This window comes from Morus notabilis, unplaced genomic scaffold (assembly GCF_000414095.1).
Source record: "Morus notabilis unplaced genomic scaffold, ASM41409v2 Scaffold1009, whole genome shotgun sequence".
NCBI lineage: Eukaryota > Viridiplantae > Streptophyta > Magnoliopsida > Rosales > Moraceae > Morus > Morus notabilis.
In genome coordinates this window covers 415,294-437,189 of record NW_010357868.1, presented here as the reverse complement: position 1 = coordinate 437,189, position 21,896 = coordinate 415,294, and the positions used below count along the sequence as shown (strand labels likewise).

The 21,896-nt window shown below is 36.4% G+C and overlaps 5 protein-coding genes across 8 annotated transcripts; 2 read left to right on the top strand and 3 right to left on the bottom strand.

Moving 5' to 3' along the window:
• The first annotated feature begins 1,906 nt into the window (after nt 1–1,906).
• Nucleotides 1,907–8,645, top strand: LOC21404670 (protein ARABIDILLO 1). Its single transcript, XM_010090997.2, has 13 exons — nt 1,907–2,374; nt 2,749–4,110; nt 4,302–4,460; nt 4,544–4,624; nt 4,744–4,875; nt 5,127–5,254; nt 5,358–5,445; nt 5,741–5,835; nt 6,358–6,421; nt 6,699–6,874; nt 7,217–7,438; nt 7,868–7,952; nt 8,071–8,645. The coding sequence occupies exons 2-13, from the start codon at nt 2,761–2,763 to the stop codon at nt 8,245–8,247; spliced, it is 2,757 nt and encodes a 918-aa protein (XP_010089299.1). The 5' UTR covers nt 1,907–2,374; nt 2,749–2,760; the 3' UTR covers nt 8,248–8,645.
• A 546-nt stretch (nt 8,646–9,191) lies between these two features.
• LOC21404669 (palmitoyl-protein thioesterase 1) lies at nt 9,192–12,754 on the bottom strand. The gene is made up of 12 exons (XM_024177186.1): nt 12,526–12,754; nt 11,803–11,887; nt 11,589–11,640; nt 11,478–11,498; nt 11,326–11,379; nt 11,119–11,169; nt 10,902–10,964; nt 10,609–10,674; nt 10,429–10,467; nt 10,157–10,279; nt 9,910–10,002; nt 9,192–9,741 (listed from the first exon to the last, which is right to left on the bottom strand). The coding sequence occupies exons 1-12, from the start codon at nt 12,617–12,619 to the stop codon at nt 9,472–9,474; spliced, it is 1,011 nt and encodes a 336-aa protein (XP_024032954.1). The 5' UTR covers nt 12,620–12,754; the 3' UTR covers nt 9,192–9,471.
• Nucleotides 12,755–13,640: 886 nt separating this feature from the next.
• LOC21404668 lies at nt 13,641–17,229 on the top strand. 4 transcript variants are annotated; one of them, XM_024177068.1, is made up of 6 exons: nt 13,641–13,847; nt 14,583–14,996; nt 15,411–15,721; nt 15,811–15,867; nt 16,012–16,424; nt 16,650–17,229. In XM_024177068.1, the coding sequence occupies exons 2-6, from the start codon at nt 14,584–14,586 to the stop codon at nt 16,872–16,874; spliced, it is 1,419 nt and encodes a 472-aa protein (XP_024032836.1). In that variant the 5' UTR covers nt 13,641–13,847; nt 14,583; the 3' UTR covers nt 16,875–17,229. The 4 variants fall into 4 exon arrangements, with proteins under 4 accessions (XP_024032836.1, XP_024032832.1, XP_024032846.1 ...); XM_024177064.1 differs by having other exon boundaries at nt 16,012–16,445; nt 16,650–17,227; XM_024177078.1 differs by having other exon boundaries at nt 16,612–16,752.
• A 73-nt stretch (nt 17,230–17,302) lies between these two features.
• LOC21404667 lies at nt 17,303–18,441 on the bottom strand. The gene is made up of 4 exons (XM_024177195.1): nt 18,402–18,441; nt 18,027–18,141; nt 17,841–17,901; nt 17,303–17,751 (listed from the first exon to the last, which is right to left on the bottom strand). The coding sequence occupies exons 1-4, from the start codon at nt 18,430–18,432 to the stop codon at nt 17,464–17,466; spliced, it is 495 nt and encodes a 164-aa protein (XP_024032963.1). The 5' UTR covers nt 18,433–18,441; the 3' UTR covers nt 17,303–17,463.
• Nucleotides 18,442–18,668: 227 nt separating this feature from the next.
• Nucleotides 18,669–20,619, bottom strand: LOC21404666 (pentatricopeptide repeat-containing protein At2g44880). The gene has a single exon (XM_010090993.2). The coding sequence runs from the start codon at nt 20,617–20,619 to the stop codon at nt 18,835–18,837; it is 1,785 nt and encodes a 594-aa protein (XP_010089295.1). The 3' UTR covers nt 18,669–18,834.
• Between the last annotated feature and the right edge of the window lie 1,277 nt (nt 20,620–21,896).

The window sequence follows — 21,896 nt, the reverse complement described above, 5'->3', positions numbered from 1 at the left end:
GATATTAGAATTATAAGATTATATTAATATTTAATTATATTAATTATTATATTATTATTAATATAATAAATATAATTATATCAATATAATATAATGTAATGATATTATTTTAATATTATTAATATAATAAATACAATTATATCAATACAATATAATATATAATATATTATAAAATAATATTACAATATAATATTATAATTATAATATCATATTATTAAAATAATTATAATATCATATTATATAATAAAATAATAATATTAGAGTTATTAATATAATTATGATATTATTTGTTATAATATTACTATTATATTATATTATATTATGAGTCTGAATTTTAGATTGAAAAGATTGTAAATTTTAAATTTCATTAGGGGTATTATGGGTATTATGAAAGTTTCATTAATTGTACTATGCTGATTTCCGCACAATCTAAAAGTTAAAGTTGTTTTTAGACTGCTTCTAATTTTGACTGTAGATTCTTGAAAAATTCTTCAAAAAATACTTTTAAGGAGATTTATCAAACACTAAAATTAACTTATACTACAAACAAAAACTGATTCTAAAAGGAAAAAGTAATACCAAACTAAGGCATATTCAGATACTCCGCTCCAATTCACAAGCCTAGCTTCAAAATAATAATAATAAACCGTGTCGTATCAACCCGCCAATATATATGTCGTGTTTGAGTTTTGTATTTTGACACAATTAATAAACATGTCGTGTTCGTGTCAGACCTATTCGTGTCAACTAAAGGGTTCAACACGACACAAACACGACTTGTCAGCACGAATTGCCACCCTTAGTTGTCGTGGTGGTTCTTGTTCAGAAGGTGGGTGTTTCGCCAGGGACTTTTGATTAATAAAGGAACGATAACAAACATTTTTTTTGAAAGATCTTCATTAGAGTAAAATTTTTAATAAAGTGTGTAAAAATCAATGTCAAATAAGAGTGAAACTGATATTTAGGTCCCATTCATTTTTACTGATTCAAGTTTAGAATTCGAGTTTTGCTACAGTAAAATATTCTCAAAAATAATCACATATAACTTTTTTACTACAGTAAAAAGCTCTCACATAAAGTCACATATCAACTCGAATCAACGAACTAAATGGGCCCTTATAGTATTATACATTGCTTAAAAACGTTTTCTTCTACATGGAGGGATATTTTTGGATTTTTTTTAAAAAAATAAACAGTCAACATTGATGGTCAAATGACGAAGGAGGTGTATGTGTAATTTTTTTTAAAGTCAAGAGTATTAACGTGATTAATTTCAATCAATAGATTGTCAATAAAATACATGAGGTGTCAGTGTTAATTGCCCATTTTTTAAACTCTTTTTAGCAATCGTAAACATAGTTTAAGAGTTTTATACTCCACTATAAAATTCTTAAAATTTGTAATCTTAGCTAATATAAGGCATAGAAAAAATGTATGTATTTCTAAAAAATTCAACTGTATGTATTGGACTTGTTTTCAAAATAAAAATATAAGTAAGGTCCTTGGTCAGACATTTGGAAATTGTCTGACCGGAATGACAGTTGTATAATTTTACATAAATTATGTATATTTACATGTAAAATCGTATATATTTACATATAAAATTATGTATAAAGTTATAAGTAACGACAATGTATATTAATCCTCGAAACATGTATTTTTTATAATAATAGCATGAAAATATATATATTGGATGATTTGTTGTATTTCATATTAAATATACACAATTTTACATATAAATATACATAATTTATATAAAATTATACAACTATCATTCTGATTAGACACTTAGAAAACAATTCCTAAAAATATATTGTACACAAAATAAAAATATATTGTACGCAAAGCAAAAAGTTTATTTAATCAAGAAGGGGTATTTATATGGATATATAGTGGAAGAGAATGGTGGTTTTTCTCTTCTTCTCTCGGGAGCTGTAGTTTCATATTCTTCTCCAACTCATCTCAATCACACCCCTAATTTATAAATGCTGTAATTCTCTTCCCCAAACCTTTTCCTTTTTCTTTTTCTCCCCTCATTTTCTTCCTTAAATCCCCTAAAAGATTACATATTTCTCTCTCTAACAAAATTGCAGTGGCAAATAGGGGGAGAGAGGTAGACAACTTGCTTTGAGGGTTTGGCTCTGCTCGCTTTTGCAATCCAAAGAGCAAACCTGAAATTCTCCACCGACCCTTCTCCAGCTTTTGTCTCCTCTCTCCCTCTTCCTTCCTTCCTTTCCCTCTATAACTATCTCTCTCTCTCTCTCTCTAAATCAATTAGAATGCAAATCACATTAAGGGCATGTGGTTGGATTCTCTGATTCCAATAAAAGCTTCAACTTGATTGTTCTGATATAGCCCCACATACCCTTTTCAGGTTTGAGATTAAGAGAAAAAAAACCGCCTTTGTTCTTCACTTTAATGCATTTATGATACCGGATTTTCTTTAGCTTTTCGATATCGCTTGGACTTGGATTCTTGAATTACATGTGATGTACATATAGGGAGAGAGATATATCATATATGTTAGCTAGAAAGAATTTCAATTCTTGTTTGAGTATTTTTAGGGTTTTTGGATTGCGAAAAAGATATTGGTTTCTGGGTTTGCTTGTGTTCCATTGGTGATTTTAGGATTTGGGTGTTTGAGATTAGCGGTTATACTCTTCTGGGTCTTTTTAGATTTGCGTAAACAGGTTATATAATTTGGGTTTTTTTAGAGGGTGAATGGTATTGGTTTGTGGGTCTGTGTAGATTGATTGAGATATGAGTCGTAGGGTTCGGAGGAAGGTGGCTCGGAAAGGGAAGGAAAAGGTAATCTTGCCTAGCTATCGCGAAATTGAGGATGAGGTTTCGGGTTTGGACCGAAGTGGGTTTGCGGATTGGACTAGTCTTCCTGATGATACAGTGATTCAATTGTTTTCATGTCTGAATTATCGTGACAGAGCAAGCTTGTCGTCAACATGTAAAACGTGGAAGGTTCTTGGGGTTTCGCCGTGCTTGTGGACTTCTTTAGATCTTCGCGCTCACAAGTGCGATGTTTTGATGGCAGCTTCGCTTGCTCCTAGGTGTGTGAATCTTCGGAAGCTTAGGTTCCGTGGGGCGGAGTCTGCTGACGCGATAATTCATCTCCAAGCTAGGAATTTGCGTGAAATAAGTGGCGATTATTGCAGAAAAATAACTGATGCTACACTTTCTGTGATTGTGGCCCGGCATGAGGTGCTTGAAAGCCTTCAGCTTGGTCCTGATTTCTGTGAAAGGATCAGTAGTGATGCTATAAAGGCAATAGCTCTTTGCTGTCCAGTATTGAAAAGGCTTCGGCTTTCTGGAGTAAGGGATATCAATGGTGATGCAATCAACGCTTTGGCCAAGCACTGTCTGAAATTGACTGATATCGGGTTTATAGACTGTCTGAACATAGATGAGATGGCGTTGGGGAATGTAGTATCAGTCCGTTATTTATCAGTTGCAGGGACTTCGAATATGAAGTGGGGTGTAGCTTCGCACCAGTGGCCTAAGTTCCCACACTTGATTGGTTTAGATATTTCAAGAACTGACATTGGCTCAACTGCTGTTGCGCGATTGTTATCATCTTCACCGAGCTTGAAAGTTTTGTGTGCCTTGAATTGTCCATTTCTTGAAGAAGATGTCAACTTTTCCAGTAGTAAAAATAAAGGAAAAATGTTGCTAGCTCTTTTTACTGATATTTTGAAAGATATAGGTTCTTTATTTGTCGATATCTCAAAGAAGGGGAAGAATGTGTTTTTGGATTGGAGGAATTCAAAAATGAAAGATAGAAACTTGGATGAAATCATGACGTGGCTTGAGTGGATCCTGTCCCATACTCTTTTGCGCATCGCTGAGACAAATCAACATGGCTTGGATGACTTTTGGCTCAAGCAAGGCGCAACACTGTTGCTGAATTTAATGCAGAGTTCTCAAGAGGATGTCCAGGAAAGGGCAGCCACGGGACTTGCTACTTTTGTTGTCATTGATGATGAAAATGCTACTATAGATTGTGGAAGGGCTGAAGCAGTTATGAGAGACGGTGGCATACGCCTCCTTCTGAACCTGGCAAAATCTTGGCGGGAAGGACTCCAGTCAGAGTCTGCAAAGGTAAATTTTTATGGGCATGCTGTTGGCTTGAACAACTATTGTTGTTCTATATCTTAGCTGTTTAACACAGTATAGTGCACGTTTTGGGCCTTGAGTCAATGTCAAATCTTCATTTGAGCATGATTGTTATGTGCAAAGTGCCAAACAAAGTAACTATTTTTCTTGTTTTGCTGCTTGTTTTGCTTGAGAAGGCTATAGCAAACTTGTCTGTTAATGCCAATGTTGCGAAAGCTGTTGCCGAGGAAGGAGGGATCACTATTCTTGCTGGTTTAGCAAGGTCTATGAACAGGCTAGTTGCTGAAGAAGCTGCTGGAGGGCTATGGAATCTCTCTGTTGGAGAAGAGCATAAGGTTTGATATTTGGAAATTATTGCTTTCGTCCTTAACTGTGCTCAACGGTTTAACTCATATAACAAATGTGATTTACCATCCAGGGCGCCATTGCCGAGGCTGGAGGAGTAAAGGCTTTAGTGGATCTTATATTCAAGTGGTCCTCTGGTGGTGATGGAGTTCTGGTTTGTACCTGTCATGACTTGCATTTTTTCTGTGTACAATGCTTAAGTATCTTGCATTACTTGTGCCCACACACAATTGGATTAAACTAATGGTTTTCTCCCTATATTTCTGGTTCCAGGAACGTGCAGCAGGTGCGCTGGCGAATTTGGCGGCTGATGATAAGTGTAGCACAGAGGTTGCAGTGGCAGGTGGCGTGCATGCTTTGGTGATGCTAGCTCGTAACTGCAAGTTTGAGGGAGTGCAAGAGCAGGTAACAATATTTTTCATTACTAAGGGAGTACGGAGGTCAATTCTTTGTATATTACACGAAGTGAAAGTGGAATATGACATCTTAGTTTCATATTTCTTAGTCATTTTCATGATTACTATTTTTTTTTCCACGTTTTAAGACGTATAATACTGCACATTTTGCATTGAGCAGTCTTTCCGTGCATGGCACAAGTGTGTGTATCAGTTTCTAGATTTGCAAATTACTAATTAGTCATCACTTGTGTATAACAGGCTGCCCGTGCCTTGGCAAATTTGGCCGCTCATGGAGATAGTAACAGCAATAACGCTGCAGTTGGACAAGAGGCAGGAGCTCTTGAAGCACTAGTACAGCTTACACAATCTCCCCATGAAGGTGTTAGGTTAGATTACTACTATAATCTGTATCTGCATTCTTATCTAGCAAGTTATTAGTAAGTCTCTTGCGTAAGTGAAAATGGTGGTGTTGATATATTCCTCTAACAGACAAGAAGCTGCTGGGGCATTATGGAATCTTTCTTTCGACGATAGAAATCGAGAAGCAATCGCAGCAGCCGGCGGTGTTGAAGCATTGGTATCACTCTTTTGAACTTTTAACTTTCTTTGATGACTGTAATGAACTACAGCTTTTATGACTACTCTGTGGTAGAAAACCCTTTTGGAGGAATACGGTTCTAGTTCAAAAAATGCCTTGCAGCCATTAGTATCTCACTAAGGTTGATATTACCGAGGGTGGTTATGAAATAACAGAAGTAATTATTCTTGGATGGAAGCTTAATTTTTTTTTATGATTGTCAAGCGTAAATTTGGAAGTATAGAAGCTAGATAGTGTTATTGTTTGCTTAACTCTTCTCTTGTTGCTCTTTTAGGTTGCTCTTGCACAATCCTGTTCAAATGCTTCCCCGGGTCTACAGGAAAGGGCTGCTGGTGCTCTGTGGGGACTGTCAGTCTCAGAAGTAAATAGGTATGTGTATGAATTTTTTTTTCTTTTTCATCCTGTGGCCTTCACACACCAAAAGTAGGAAAGCTTGATTCTGTTGTTTATGACTTTCGTTCGTTGAAATCTCTGAGGTAACTTTGTTTGTTAGCAATTCTGCCCGACATTTTTTGTGATCAAATGCACATGATGACATGACTGTTTGACAACATAGCATTCAAATTATCCATATGTATTACTATTGCCTATGTGGGGACAGCTTTTAGACTGGTTTAAGGAAGTAGCCGCTAGTAAGTTTTGCAGTGTACAACACATTGTTTTTCCTAGGAGATTTCAACACTAGATTTGTTACTTGATTGTTGAATTTCTGCACTCGGGGATCAGTTCTCATTGTTCATCATATTGTGTCATGAATTTCCTCCAAGTATACTACAATTCTTGTTTGCTGAACCTAGTCCTTGTGGAAAAAATTTGCATGTTATTCTTATAGATGTGAATATCACTTTTCGTACAATAGATTTTAATTGGTTTTGGTGTTTTATTTGTTAGCATCGCTATTGGACGAGAAGGAGGTGTTGTCCCACTGATTGCGTTGGCACGCTCTGATGCAGAAGTAAGTTCTTGTTGTTTTCCTTTCTTTTTGATGAAAGGTTCAAAAGTTCTGTATTTCAAGTCCTATGGGTTGGATAGATCTTTTTGATGAAAGGTTCAAAAGTTCTGTATTTCAAGTCCTATGGGTTGGATAGATCTTTTTGATGAAAGGTTCAAAAGTTCTGTATTTCAAGTCCTATGGGTTGGACCATAGACTTCAAGGAATAAAGGTGTAAATGTTAGGTTCTTTTCTTCTATCGATCGTCTTTGCCGTAACTAACATCAATTTCTGATTTCAGGATGTCCATGAAACAGCGGCAGGAGCGCTGTGGAACTTGGCATTTAACCCTGGCAACGCTCTCCGAATTGTAGAGGAAGGAGGAGTTCCTGCACTTGTTCATCTATGCTCTTCCTCGGTATCGAAGATGGCACGCTTCATGGCTGCATTGGCATTGGCATACATGTTTGATGGAAGGTAGTTATTATGACCTTTGTGTTTTCCTCTCTTTTATAGTGTATTTGTAATGATGTGATGTTCTGTTCTCTATGTGTCTCATATGGAAATTTCGATCAGAAAGTGGTTACTAACCTGATCCTAAAGTCTCTTATTAGTTTTGCACTTGATAGCTACTTAAGATTGGTTTCTGCTAGTGTTAGATACTCGTTTGTTATATGAGTTATAATTAATAGAGTGGCATTTCAAAAGATTGAAGTAGTTGATACTCTACTTTAATCTCTAACATAACAATATTATTCTTGACATATCATTTGCAATTTTGCACGAAGACTTGATAAATTTGCAAAACACTTCTTGTAGAATGGATGAATATGCTCTTGTTGGGACTTCATCGGAAAGTATTTCAAAGAGCGTGAGCTTAGACGGCGCTAGAAGAATGGCTCTAAAGCACATTGAAGCCTTTGTACTCACATTCTCTGATCCACACTCGTTCGCTGCGGCTGCTGCGTCATCAGCCCCTGCAGCATTGGCACAAGTAACGGAAGGAGCCCGTATTCAGGAAGCAGGGCATCTGAGATGCAGGTTTGCTCTCTCTCTCTCTCTCTCTCCCCCCATTTTTGTTGGCTGTCATTCTAATGCAAAGTAACAGTTGGAATCTTATTGCCTAACTCTGAGTTGGTGAAATCAATCCTCTCTTTCTCTGGGTAATTCTAGCTAAGGTCTTATGTTCTGGTTGGACTTGCAGTTGGTGATCAGATAGCTCTGGTTACTTGTTTTCAGTTTTTACTGTTGGTTGAATGGACCTCTTTTACCCAACTTTCAGTTCGTTACCTGTCTTGTCTTGTTTGGTTTGCAATGCCAATAATCTCCAATTGTTTAAGTCGTTCTTTTTGGTCAAGTGGGTAGACCAGATATCTGATTTTAGCAGTACTCTTTACCTTTTAATTGGCCAGTTTCTCATTTATTTTATTCATTGAAGTCTTTCGTAATCTTTATATTTGCACTTCTTAGTGGAGCGGAAATTGGAAGGTTTGTTGCCATGCTGCGGAACTCGTCATCTGTACTCAAGGCATGTGCGGCATTTGCTCTTCTACAGGTATTTTTTAGGCATGTTGAGACTCTCATTGTGCGTGCGGTGACGCGATTTGCTTTTAATAGAAATCTTTAAACTAACCTGTGGAGGCGTCTCCGTGTTTTGCTCTTTTCATCTGCAGTTTACTATTCCTGGTGGCAGGCATGCAATCCACCATGCGAGTCTTATGCAGAATGCAGGAGCAGCAAGAGTCCTGCGGGCCGCTGCTGCAGCAGCAACTGCTCCGCTCGAAGCCAAAATCTTCGCCCGAATCGTACTTCGCAATCTCGAGCATCATCACATAGAATCCTCGCTTTGAAGACTAATCAAGCCGGCTGCTAGATGTTCTTGCACACAGATAAATGACCAACCTTCAAACTCGATCATGGACGGCCTCTTGCACAGCGGTATAGAGCGCGATAAGAACACAGTCTACGCGCGGCCTTCTGCTCTTTGAAACCTTAAAGTGCTGTAGAAATTCTGTCCAACCTCATTAATCTCATTTCCTTTTTTTCCTTCCTTTTTTCTTCTTTCAAGTCTCCTTATTTCTTAGGCATAAATGTTGTTGATTTAGGTTCGAGTAGCTTCCCCATTGTATCAAAGAGTACTTTTAGGTGGGGGATCGGTCTTGTAATCTTATCACACAATTTTTGTCTCTATTCATTGTGGCAATCTCGTCTTAGATAATAATACATATCTTAGCTGTTTTGAGACTTACCAGTGTTGTTATTTGTCCATCTGATTTTAGATTTAATCAGTGGGCAATTTTGACCAGAAGGGTATTGAGGATCCGAGAAATTTTCATGGCAGCAGGCGAATTCCTCAGATGAAATATATGTGGCTCGTTTGACAGAGTTTTTACTTTTGTTTGTATTTAGTAGAAAAAAAGAAGTAAAAGTTATGACTTTTAAATAAGGATCAGTAAAAAAAAAAAAAAAAGAGTTTAATGGGTCAAAATCATTTTTAAATTTTCTAATAGGTAACAAGTATTTAGAATTAAGTCCATAATGCCTTAATGAAATTTTAGTACAAGTTTTAAAGTTTATTTATAAGTATTTTTTTTAATAAAAAAAGTCTCATTTTGTGACTTTAATTAGAAGCTCTTCTAAAAATTTAAAACACTTTTTACAGATCATTCGAAACACTTTCAAAAATAACTTATTGAAGTCATGAAGTTAAAAATAGCTTTCAGGAAGCTCTCCTAAACAAGCCCTATAATATCTAGAAAATGTGTAATTTTAAATCTCTAACACATAATTGGTATTAAAATGTTGGGAATCTAACATTATTTGGGAAGCTAACGTTGTTCTTATAAAATATTGTTTTCTTGAAATCAGGCAGGCTGTTCTTGACAGATAACAAGCAGCCAATGGAACATAATTACGATCGAAACAATCACATTAACATAGACAAATGTAACAAAGTCTCACTGGATTGATTGGTACATATGTCTACCAGTGGTAACCATTTAGAACTTGTGTTTTTCACTCTTCATTCCAATCCTTTAAATTCCTCATCATCGATCTAGCCGACGACCATCGGCTTAATAGATAGAGCGCTGCAAAAGGCGACTCTCAGTAATCCCAGCCAGTTCCAGGAAGTTGTTCCACATTGATGAAAACCAATTGTCATGAGACAAAGAGCCGGCCATTGCCTGCTGTGTTGCTGACTGGCCGATCAAGTACGGCACTATGTATTTTGCCATGTCACTCCTAGAGATTTCTAGATGATTTCCCGACACGCTTACGAATTTAACTTTCCCAGCTTCATCCAAAGTTCTTAAACCAATCCAGTCTTCAATGTAGAGCTTTGTCTATAGGCAGTAAACCGTGTTAAATAGACATGAAAACAATTATTCTGCAGTTAAAAATGAATCTCTACTTTCAAACACGTGCATTTACTTACAGTAACATCTGAATTGTTCCTATCAAATATGACATGCTAATAAGAAGAGACGAGTTTATGGAATTGCAAAAGATACCTCTTGAGGGGGCAGAACAGAATCGAAAGTCCCATCGGGATAATATCCAAACCAAGCAGTTTCTTTCGGTATCAAAATGGTGTCCTGCTCAAACTGCTCAAGCATGCAGAGAAAAAGGAGAAGAATCACAGCAAGCCAAAAAAAAAAAAAAAAAAGAACAAAACAAAATCACAGTAACTTCACATAACACTGAGGATCGAATTTATATACCATAAACCAAGGGAACAAAATGACTTGTAGAACTCACCATTATGAGTACCAAATTCTCTATGCTAGCAAATCTTTCCTTGTAGGTGGCATTTCTCTCGTTAGGGATTTCATTATTAAGCTTTGGGAGAAATTTACAACCACTCAAATAGTCATCAATATCCTGGAGAAAGGATAAGGTCATGGAAATTGTTAGCTTCAATGTTGGGAAAATGAGGCTTAACGATACTCGGAAAGCAATAGTACAGTTCAAAATAATCGCATTGAAACAGATCGTGGTTGGATTTAAAGATACGTAAGTATTACACTTACGGTTGGGATTTTAAGATAACCACTAGGAGCCAAGTGTTCCTGCAAAATTATAGAAGCCAAGCAACATTATTGAAGAGAATTACCAATTGAAACAAATAGCGGTAACAAATGAAAAATGGGAAAAAACAAATTAAATACAAAAGGTGAGAAGAAACTGAAAGCTTAGAGTAAAATTTGAACCTGGATGTAGTTGCTGTAGATCTCTGACTTGATTAAACTGTCAATAAGAATGCAAATCCACCCAGACTGAAAAAAATAGAGAATGTCAAACCAGTTGCAGTAACTTTACTCTCTCTCTCTCTCTAGACGCATGGACATAGATTATTAGCATGTTTAGTTCTGCCGAGTAAATAACAGAAATCGTATAAAGTAGTAGTAGTATTTCGGTACTTCAACATCTTTTGAAGTTGGGCAAGATAAGAATCTATCTAAAATCAGAGAAAAAAAGATGAGGCAAGAAAAGAAGCACATACTCCACAAAGTGGAATAGAAGCAGTACCGGCATGGGGACCTCCAAGTGATATGAAATTCTTAACCTGTATAAAGAAGAGTAATAGCATTTTGAACAGCAAGAATATAGAAAGATTTGACTTCTGTTACTTGTGTTAAGTGACAAGGCCAATGGGATTAAATTTCAGATTGTGTGGGAAATACAATAACATAAAACAAACTGTTAAAACAAGTTCTTACAGCAGGTCCCCCATCACAAAACTCAATAACACCTCGACCGATCGCATTACCCTGCAAAATGGATGGAATATGCAACGTGTTAGAACTAGCTTAGCCGACACAGAAAATCCACTTTTCATGAATTTCTATACATTAGTTATATAAAAAAAGGAATATTCGCCAAAGTACATAAAAAGGAAGAAAAAGTTTACAGCACTTATCAATCACCTGAGAAAGTCCAACTATGTTGTAACCCTCACTCAGTTCACTCATTTGCTTCACCTATAAATTAAAATGAAAGCTATATTAAGAAAAAAAAACTATACTTCAATATCCAAGCTGGAAGAATAAAAAATTGTATTACCAAACTAATTCACCACCTTCTCACAAACAATAGCAGTCTGCAATGAAAAGTATGATAAACAATTTTAGTGTGTAAGATTGTAAGTACTAAATGAACTCATTTTCTTGTTTATGAATTCAATAATCACCTGTTCCAACAAGGGCATTGTCCACGAATCCCACGGCCCCTTTCCAATTTCTCTACAAAAAAAAAAAAAAAAAAAAAAAAAAAAAAAACAATTTCCCTAAAAAAAAAAAAAAAAAAAAAAAACAAAAGAAAAGAAAAAGAGATTTTATTCAGAATTCATATGGACAGCAATAAATTCATTACAAACAGAGCTTAACATCCAGAAAAGCATATACATGCAATATCCTTGAGAACTAGACCAGTTGCTTAGTTCCTCAGTGAAATGCGTGATCCCTCGATTGGTGCATTTATCTCCAATTCCTGTCATGAAATGCATACAGAGATTTCAATCTTAAAATAACTTTCCTAAATGTCCTAAAACGAGCACTGCTATTCATCATGATTGGCGATGCATCGCTAGAAATGTCTGTGAAAGAGAACAATTGCATAACAAAATACGAGATAAAAAAACTGTGTCCCACTGTGCTATATGGAGGTTTTATGGTACTCCCAAATATGTGGGGATAGTATCATTAACATCGATAAGTATAACATTTATCAATTTTAGGCAATATGTTTTGCTGATTACGTTACAAATTTGAAGTTGAATACAGGAATAAATGAAGAACCAAGTCACTTGGCAAGTAGTTTCTGAATATTTTGTTTGGTATTGCCTGGTCTAAATCTTAGACTGATGTCACACCAAACAAAGTTTATAACAACATTTGGTTTCCAAACACATAAAAACCAAAAAGAAACTGATGAATAACGGTATCTGAGAAAGGCACTGGCTTGATAATGAAAATTACACATGATTAATTCTCATTCCAAAAAAAGCAAAAAAAAAAAAAAAAAAAACAGTACAAGTCAAATAACTTAAAGGGTATCAAAAGAATTGAGAGAGAAAGCATTAAAAGCAGGAGAACCCATGAAATTGGGGGGGAGAGAGAAGAAATTACCATGCAAAACGATGAAAGGAACAGAGCGAACGAAGGGGATGACAGTTGCGGAGATGATGATGGAGATGAAGAATAAGAGCGGTGGAGAAGCCATTGATGTGAACCGTGAAGTGGGTTTTGGTGGGTTATTTTAGATGTTCGATGAATTTAAGGTTTTAGATTCCTAGATCTTTGGGGAACTCTTGTATTGGGAATGATTTACATGATAATTGCAAAGGAGGCGTTAAGTTACCGGCCAACTACCTTCCAAAGTGTAGCAGTCGACTGTTTTTTATGTCGATGGATTGTCGTTTATTGCGATTGACTCCTTCGCTGAGTGTCGTTTCATCGTTTAAACGACGTGTCGTTTTATACTGCATTCGTTCCCAAATGTCGTTAAATGTTAATGTTGTTCTCGTTATATTGTCATTTCGCGTGATTGTCGTTCATCTTCATGTCATTTGCAACCAATGTCCTTTTCCTCATTTAAACTGGCATTTCCTTTCATTGTTGTCGTTTATCCTTTCCCTCGTATGAAATGATAAGTTTTTCGTATGTCGTCCTCTATGAAAACGTGTTGCTTTTTTGTTGTCGTTTTCTGTGATTATAGTTTAAATTGAACGATTACTAGTGTTCAATCGATATTAAGCTTTTTCCACCAACAACATCGCAGATCAGATATAATGGAAAGAATCTCGATTTTGTACTTAACACTAAAAAATGTAAAGCACAAACTCAAATTTAAAAACACAAGGTTTATCTCAATACTTTTTTTTTTTTTTTTGTATAAATTGAAAATCAAGGTTAATCTCAAGACTTTATCTCCTAATTACCATGAAAAAAAAAAGACATTATCTCCTAATACTTTGCAAAAATTCTAGGGAGACTTTTTTTTTTTATTTAAAAAAAAAAAACAAATCTAGGGAGACTCAGAGCCGACTTAATTATGGACTGGACTTTCAACGACACACTGTGGAAAGGCCCAATCCTAAAATGGAAATTGTTGAGCCAATTGCCAAACACCCCCTTTACAAATGATGACACGTGTTTGCAGGTATTCCTATTGGACCCCACTAATATGATTCGGTTGACATAATGGTGATCAGAAATCTGACGGCCATACAGTGGTCATAGTCACACCGTAGAAACTCTCTCCCCCTCTCTTTCCTTCTCTCTCTCTCCTCTCTGTCACCCAAACTAAAGTCGAAAGCTTTCTCTCGCCTTCCAAATCTGGCCAGAGCTCGACGCGCTTCCGACTTTCTGTCACCGCCGGCGGTGCTTATCATGCTCCAGCCATAGTCTTCTCTAGCTTGGCCCCACCAAAGATTCACCCCAAATCCCAGGTCTCTCTCTCTCTCTCTCTCTCTAGCTTCTGATTGATGCTCTAGGGTTTTACCAGTTCGCGGGTTTATGTTTCGTTTATCGATTAAAGATAATAGTTTCGATTTGCTGGTATGGAAATGTTTAATTTTGCTTTTCTTCTTCCCTAATTTGTTTGATGATCAATCAATTTTGTGTCTTTTTGTGCATGTGGACTCCGAACTGTGAAAATAGGACATCGTTTTTGGAATAACACGAGAAAATAGTAATCTTGCTATTCTCTGGGTTTTTTTTTTCTTTTAATTTTTTTTCTAATTTCAGAATCTATAAGAGTGTCGTTTCTGCTGGTATGGAAGTATCCAATTTTGTTTTCTGAATTTTGTGGGTTTTCTCCAAGTTATTTTATTATCATTTTCTGAGTTTCTTCATATGTACACTGAACTGTAAAATATTGCAGTATTTATTTATTTATTGTTTGCTATTCTCTGCATTTTCTTTAATTTTTCTAGTCTTGGAATCCGTAAAGAGTGTCCTGTCCACTGGTATGGAAATATCCATTTTTTTCTTCTGATTTTTTGTGGGTTTTCTCTCATTTATTTTCATGGTCAATTTTTCTGGTTTTTCTACATATGGACACTATATACGGTGAAAGAGGACACCGTATAATTTTCTGGGTTTGCTTTGATTTTTCTAATTTACAGAGTCGATTATTTTATTTTATTTTTTACTTTATTATTATTTTTTGGGGGACATTATAGGATGGGCCCTGAGTTAGATGTGAAGCCAAAGTCAGAAGCTTCAATGAAAGCTTCGGTTCAGAAGGAGAACACAAGTCTCCATCAGGATCCAAGAGATGAGTTCTTGCCTTGTGTGAGTAATTACAAGGACGAGACCTTTGATGTGGAAGCATCACTGGTGGTTAAACAGACCACCCCACCTGATATGACTGAGAATGAGGAGCTAAACATAACTGACACTACTCATTCGCCAAATATTGATGTGGTTCAAACTGATTACATAGATGAAATTGAGAATTCAAGCTCTTTCGGCGATACAGTATCTGGGGCAGAGGAGGATTCCGTGTTAAATGGCGATGAAGCTCAGTCACGGTTGCATGGTGACCATGCTTCGGTGTCAACGTACGACGCATATTTCGGTGAGTTTCGAATGAGGTAAGTGCAGATACAAAACTTGTCTCTTGATTTGTATGTTTATCTTAAATTTATCATGTATAATTTGAATTTTTTTTTTCCCCGCAATATAGGCTATTTGTCTGTAAATTCTTTTAGTTATCATCCAACGTGCACAAGACAAGATTATCTCCGTTAAATTTTAAAAGTCCATAATCAATTTCATGGTATGGGAACAAATTATAAAATGAAAAGAAAAGTAAATAAATACATCAATACAGGACTAATTGGCGGAAAAAATGTCAAGGTACCGAATTGTCACAAATTTGGTCAAGGATAACAGCGCCAATAACCCTTGTTGTAATTTTAGTGCCTACCAAATGTTTAATGTTAAGATATTCATGGTTTACTTGACTGAATAATGTTTCTGTTTCACTTGTGTGTCTAATTTTCTAGGAAGAAGAAGTTGACGGCTCATTGGAGAAAGTTTGTACGTCCGCTTATGTGGCGGTGTAAATGGATGGAGCTTCAAATTAAGGAGCTTCAGTCCCAAGCGATGAAATATGATAAAGAACTTGCAGAATTTAGTGAAAGAAAGGAGTTTGAGTTTGGAAGGTTCGCATTAGAAGGTCTTGATGCGAAATCACTTCCATTTTTGAGTCAATCTGGAAGAAATAAAGTCATGAAGAGGAAGAAAAGGAAGAGAGTTGAAGAGGTAGTTGATGTAGTGTCATACATGTCACAGCATAACTTGTTCTCCTATTATGGTAGGTGGTCTGCTATTATGTTTATGCAGTGTTTATTTGTCGAGTTAATTTCTGATTTGTCTATGTGTTTCCTTTGCTTTGCTTTGCAGAAAATAATAAGTCTGTCCCTGACATTGCTTCTGTGCATGATGATTTTGGCAATCTAGGTATGGGTGATGGTTCTCCCTACTTCTTATTCCTATGAAATAAAGCAAAACAGTGATGAGGAAGCAAGCCTGTGACCTAGTTTACTTACTATTTAAGCAAACTACTTTTATCGTTGGAATAAACATCTTATATTCACCCTGTAGGTAAGACTACTTATCCCAATGATGAATTGGGGACAAATGACGGATTCTCTTTTGAGTTTCAAGATGGCGATAGTTCCTTTGAGGATCTTTTCCAGAAGATTGAAACGATACAATCACGGGTGCGAGAGTTGATTTCCCGAGCGGAAAAGGTGGTTTCTGGAAACTTGGGAAATACTTCTTCGATTAATAGGTCTAGCCGCGTTGCAACTCTAAATGCACCAGTCAGCACTGCTCAAAATCCTGCTGCTCCTGAAAGTGGTAATGGATTACAAGTTGATTCTCTCTGTATTGCAACTCAGCGCGCATCATCAGAGCGCAATATGGGCGACCTGCTTATGCTTGAGAGTGCAGTTTCAAGTCATGGAGAGGTGACCCCTCATTCTGAAACGATTGGAAGCACGGATCAGCTTCAGGTTGGACACTTGCTTGCAAATGTAGGTTCTTCCTTGAAACTTGTCTTGTTTGCCCTTAATTGTTTTATGATGATTAACTATTCCACAGAAGATAATGATATTACAAGCATGTTAGTTTTTGTTTTACAAAAGAAAATTATCTGCAATTGTTCACCTTTTTTTTTTTGGTTTTTTTTTTTTGCGCTAGCCGTGTTCTCAGTTGGGCTCATCGTTTTATGTGAACAGACCGAAGACGAAGTGCTGATAGACAATGAGCATGCCAAGGAAGAGTTGCACGATTTTGAGAAGTTGAGAGATCAGCTCGTGGAGAAGCCTCAAGTATCAGAAGAAAAGAAACAAGAAAAGCCTTCTCTTCTGGTTTCAGAAGCTGCTACGACCTCAAAAGCGGTTGTGGGATCTAATATGAAGACAAGATATGGTGGCAAGCGAAAGCCTGCCTTAAGAAGATGAAGTTGGAGATCCTCAGATTAGCTTTAAAAGGTAATTGGGAAGATTACTTTGGACTGATAGTTTTGAGCACTAAAAGTGTCAGCGGCTAGCTCTGTTTAATTCCAACATTGTATATTCTAAACATATATATTTAAATATATATATATATGTATACACACATATATTTTCTGCTGTAAATTGTGTTTCTCTTTCTCTCTGTCTCTGATGATGTAAAAAGGATTTCCACTGTACATGCTGCTAATGCTGCAAAACACACTGTAATATCCTATTCGAATGTCCTTTAATTGATTGGATTTCTGCCCATCGTTTACAAAATATACAATCTTATTCGGGAATTTATCCAGCTTCCAAGTTTCTTTAAGCCAAATAAAAAAAAAAAAAAAAAATATATATATATATATATATATGTAAATACTTTATTATTGGGTATTCTCTTTATTCTTTCTTGGAATGTCATCACACCATTCTACCTAGTACCTTGACATATTTAGATAGACAATAGTTGACAGTGAAATCCCACATTACAATCTGTCGAAATTGTCTCGTCACTTATTGGCTTGTTAATATGTTATATGCATAGACAAGGTAATCAAGATGCCATTTTCCCCATAAGAACCCTTCTGGAGATCTTGACAGAAAAGAGAGCCAACACCGTTGCCGAAGGGACAAAGACGACATCAGGGATTACTTTGATCATCTTAAGCTGCGGCACAGTCTCTCCTGCTCTTTTTGCCACCATGGCGACTGGCGGCATCATTACTCCTGTGATCATGGTTGTATCATCGATCTTGTTCAGATTGACGTTCTTCCTCATGAACTCCACATAAATCTCCCTTCTTTTTGGCTCAGCTTCCTCCTTCCAGTCTTTAAAGAACTTCTGCTTATTGTCAATTGCAAACAGCTTTATTAGGAAGAAATAAAGTTATAAAAGTGAAGTCGAAGTTGCATAAACCTTGATTTCTTTACCTCTATTTCTTTGCGTGATGGCGCATCAAAGTGTTTACCGGGCAATGCAGAGTTGAAATTGCTGTATAAGATTGATTTTTAGAGCACAAGATGATTGTAATAGTGATAAGAATTTCATCATAGTTTTCTTTTAATATAAGAACATGTTAACGTGGAAAGTACAAAGAATTTGTGCAAAGCGCTTACTTGAAAATATCAAGAACAGCAAGGTGGAATTCATCGAAGGTTTTGATGTCTTTCTCTACGAACCGGTCGTACACGGTTCTCGACGCTATATTCAGCATATGCGAGTACATTGAGCCTATTGTTCAATTTTACAGCTACAACATATTGTTAGTTTCATATACAAGCATAATCATTTTTGGAAGGGAATGATGTAAAGAAAACGAACAAGAATAGTGTTTTTGCTTGATGGGGGAAATATGTGATCACTAAACCAAAGAAATGAAAAAAAGAAAAGACTTGAAAATAGATGGATTAAAAAGAAAAAAGATGTAAAAAAGCAGATATCAGAAATACATAAAGGAAAAAAAAGAAAAAAGAAAAAAGAAAGCAACCAACCTCCTCCCATGAAACTCATAATTATCCCCATTTGGCCAAAACCAGGATACAATTGATGGTACAATAATGTGTTGTAGGCCAATATATAAAAGAATGACATGTTTGATCAATGTAAGCAAGGTATCTACTATTTTATAAGTTTCTCAGCGTGAAATCTGATTCCTCGCTTGAAACCAACCTTTAACTTAGAATCGGAGCTTGCAGAGAGAGCATTTAGGTTCGGAATCAACGTGAAATGGATTGTAACCACTCGTGTTTCATAACAAGTATTATACCTTTTAGAAGCTGATTAAATTGTTAAAGATGGCATCGGATGGTTGGCGGAAAATTACAACAAAATTGTGAATTCTAGGATAATATGCGGAGCAGAGACTGAGTTATTAGCAAAATGTAATCAGAACTCTTTTTTACAAACATATTTTCCCTAAATTCATCAAGTTATGTCTCCTTTCACGTGCTTGCATAATTGTCCCAAGGTTAAGCATACAGAGTCCCAGTAAGGATGCAAATTGTTTCCAGAAACAAATTCCCAGATTTTACCATCCATCTCAATGACACTACAACCGACCTCCTTGTTTGCTCCATTCTTTCTCATTAACCTCTTAATTTCCTCTGCATCACTCCACCTCCTCTCCATGGCATACAAATTTCTCACCGTAATGTAGTTCCCATCATTCCCGGGCTCCAATTTGACTGCATTTTTCAAAAATTTCTTAGCTCTATTGACATCCTTGAAAGAACTACAAGCAGAAAGAAAAGAACTCAAAATTATCCCGTTAGCCTCGAAAGGCATGCTCTTTATCAAATTTTCCGCTTCCTCCAAGCATCCTGCTTTCCCCAAAAGATCTACCATACAACCATAGTGTTCAATCTGCGGGATAAGCCCAAATCCTTCCATAGCTTTAAAACATCTCCTCCCTTCCTCTACTAAGCCACTGTGGTTAGATGCCGATAAAACACCAAGCATTGTTATGTCATTTGGCTTAGGATTTTTGTCTTGCATCTCTGAGAACAGCTGCAATGCTTCCTCACCACGGCCATTCACTGCAAAACCATTTATCAAAGCATTCCAAGAAGCTATTTCCTTTTCGGGCATCTCATCAAAAATTGTTTTGGCCTTTTCGACTTCCCCACATTTTGCGTACATATCTATTAGCGCAGTGCATATCTTGACTAACCCATCAAACCTTTTCTTTTGAACAAACTGGTGAATCCAACAACCTAAATCCAGGGCACCCAAATCCGCAATTGCTGGAAGAATGCTTACTATGGTTACTTCATTTGGTTCCAACAATGTTGAATCCTGCATTTCACGAAATAATTTCAGGGCTTCAAGGGGTTGATTGTTTTGACAATATCCACTTATCATTGTATTCCAAGAAATAAGGTTCTTCTCAGGCATGGCATCAAATAGAGATCTAGCAGAAAGTAAATCACCACAATGACAATATCCATAAATCATACTTGTCCAGGACACCAAATTCCTATCTTTCATCTCCTCGAACAAATCTCGAGCAGAGCCAATATCCCCCAATTTTGCATAACCATCAATCATTGCATTATATATAGCCGAGTCTTTCTCAGGCATCTCATCGAAAAGCTTCCTTGCGTTAATCATATCTCTCGATCTAACATATCCGCAAATGAGCGCTGTCCACGACACTTGGCTTCTTGCACTCATTTCGTCGAACAACATTCTCGCGTAACCCGTCTCCCCAAACTTCGCATACATATCAACCAATGCTGTTCCCACATACAAATCCGAGCAGAACCCCGTCTTTAAAACATGACAACGTATCTCCTGACCTTCCTTAATCGCCACATTCAAACCACAAGACTTCACCAACACGACAAACGTATAGTTATTAGGAACAAAACATGTTCCTCTCCTAAGATCTCTATAAAGAGCAAAAGATTCGGCAAACTGCCGCAAACCCATGTGGGCTTTGATCATGCAGTTACAAAGGAACGAGTCGTCTCTCTGGGGCCTTCTGTCGAACACTTTGCGGGCGTGATTGAGCAAAGCAAGCGAGTCTTGGAAGGATGAAAGGGGAAGCGAAGTGCAGGTGGCGATGAACTTGGTGAGAAGATTGACATTGGTTTCGAGGGCGTTCCGGAGAATGAAAGCGTGGATTTGGAGGAGAGAGGCTCTTGTGTTTGTTTGTTGGAGAAGGTGCAGGCATTTTCTCTCAATGGAGCTCCAAAGTTGCTCTGCCATTGACCACACATGCCAAACTTCTCTGCCTAACTCAGTTGCTTATTTGAAACTCTAAATTGGCGGGTTTGTTAGTTAGTTATTAACGTTTTCTTCGTTTTACCGAATTGAGTTTTAAATTTTAATTTTATTAAAATAAAAATTCTTACATTTAAAAATTTTTACATAAAATTATATTTTAACTTAAATTAAAAATTTAAATTAATAAATTAAACGAGATCTAAACTTAAATTTAAAATTCGAATCAATAAATTAAATGTAGTAGGCCCGTTTAATTCGCTGATTCAAATTTTTAATTCGAGTTATATTATTCTTCCAATTCTCTGCCAAATTACAAATTTGCACCTATAAATTATAATCTAATGTACTAAAGGACCATTCTATCCTCTGTTAATATAATGTATTACACAACACAACAGTTGTACTCGAAATACGTGAAAGTCATTTTTGTTTTTTTTTTTTATAATTGTGAAAGTCAATTTCACTTTACACAAAACCGGCTGTGGCCGGTAACTTTCAGGCGCGGGCCGCAAAAAATTGTTGAATGGCATTCCATAAACCTCATTCGTGGAATTGCAGCAATGGCCAATAAAGAAATAAGGATAATTAGCATAGATGATGCTTAATCTTTTATTAGGAGACAGTTTAATCTTTATTTTTTTTTTAATTTTGGTAAATGATTCTCGACGTCATTAAATAGGTACAATTAATTTCTTTTTCATCTAGAGCGTCAAATTACTCACATTAAAACTCATGTGACCCCTCACGTGACCCAATTACAAGGGTTGGGTTTGCAAACTCTACGTGGCGGTAGCGACATTTGGGGTCTGCTGAGATTAGGACAACGGCGCGGCTTTTTGATTCGTGGAGATCCAGACCACGACGTTGGGTTTGTTGGAGAATTTGAGTGTAGAGGGTGAAAAAAATGTAGAAAACAAGAGAGGGTTTAAGACGTATATGAATACTTTCCTTTAAGATTTTATTTGCCCCTACTTCTCAAAGTTTACTAATGAGTTTTAATGGTAAATTACCCCTAAGATACAACAAACTTTTGAACACAATATCTAGCAATAATATTGAGTTCCAGAACATGAATGAAGTCTATAAATTTTCTGGAGAATTAATAAAGACAGATGCGTCATTTAATGAATGAATGCATTCTCTTTAAACATTATAACCATTAACATAAATGTACATTTTCAATGTCAATATATTTTTTCATGGATTAATACACTTATTACAATAGTTATATCTATTGCTAATTGGTGTTCAGATATGTA

What these genes read in the sequence shown, in the direction of transcription:
- LOC21404669 (XM_024177186.1), bottom strand. Translation starts at nt 12,619, where the DNA reads ATGGCTTCTCCACCGCTCTTATTCTTCATCTCCATCATCATCTCCGCA. An exon ending in AGTTCTCAAGGATATTGCAT is followed by an intron (nt 11,641 to 11,802) that starts GTATATGCTTTT and finishes TTTTTTTTGTAG; the next exon opens with AGAAATTGGAAAGGGGCCGT. An exon ending in TTTGTGATGGGGGACCTGCT is followed by an intron (nt 10,965 to 11,118) that starts GTAAGAACTTGT and finishes TTCTTTATACAG; the next exon opens with GTTAAGAATTTCATATCACT.
- LOC21404670 (XM_010090997.2), top strand. Translation starts at nt 2,761, where the DNA reads ATGAGTCGTAGGGTTCGGAGGAAGGTGGCTCGGAAAGGGAAGGAAAAG. An exon ending in CTGTTGGAGAAGAGCATAAG is followed by an intron (nt 4,461 to 4,543) that starts GTTTGATATTTG and finishes TTTACCATCCAG; the next exon opens with GGCGCCATTGCCGAGGCTGG. An exon ending in TTGAGGGAGTGCAAGAGCAG is followed by an intron (nt 4,876 to 5,126) that starts GTAACAATATTT and finishes TGTGTATAACAG; the next exon opens with GCTGCCCGTGCCTTGGCAAA.
- LOC21404668 (XM_024177064.1), top strand. Translation starts at nt 14,584, where the DNA reads ATGGGCCCTGAGTTAGATGTGAAGCCAAAGTCAGAAGCTTCAATGAAA. An exon ending in TAACTTGTTCTCCTATTATG is followed by an intron (nt 15,722 to 15,810) that starts GTAGGTGGTCTG and finishes TTTGCTTTGCAG; the next exon opens with AAAATAATAAGTCTGTCCCT. An exon ending in TTGGACACTTGCTTGCAAAT is followed by an intron (nt 16,446 to 16,649) that starts GTAGGTTCTTCC and finishes TTATGTGAACAG; the next exon opens with ACCGAAGACGAAGTGCTGAT.
- LOC21404667 (XM_024177195.1), bottom strand. Translation starts at nt 18,432, where the DNA reads ATGGGGATAATTATGAGTTTCATGGGAGGAG. An exon ending in TATGAGTTTCATGGGAGGAG is followed by an intron (nt 18,142 to 18,401) that starts GTTGGTTGCTTT and finishes ATTGAACAATAG; the next exon opens with GCTCAATGTACTCGCATATG. An exon ending in GCTGTTCTTGATATTTTCAA is followed by an intron (nt 17,902 to 18,026) that starts GTAAGCGCTTTG and finishes AATCTTATACAG; the next exon opens with CAATTTCAACTCTGCATTGC.
- LOC21404666 (XM_010090993.2), bottom strand. Translation starts at nt 20,619, where the DNA reads ATGGCAGAGCAACTTTGGAGCTCCATTGAGAGAAAATGCCTGCACCTT.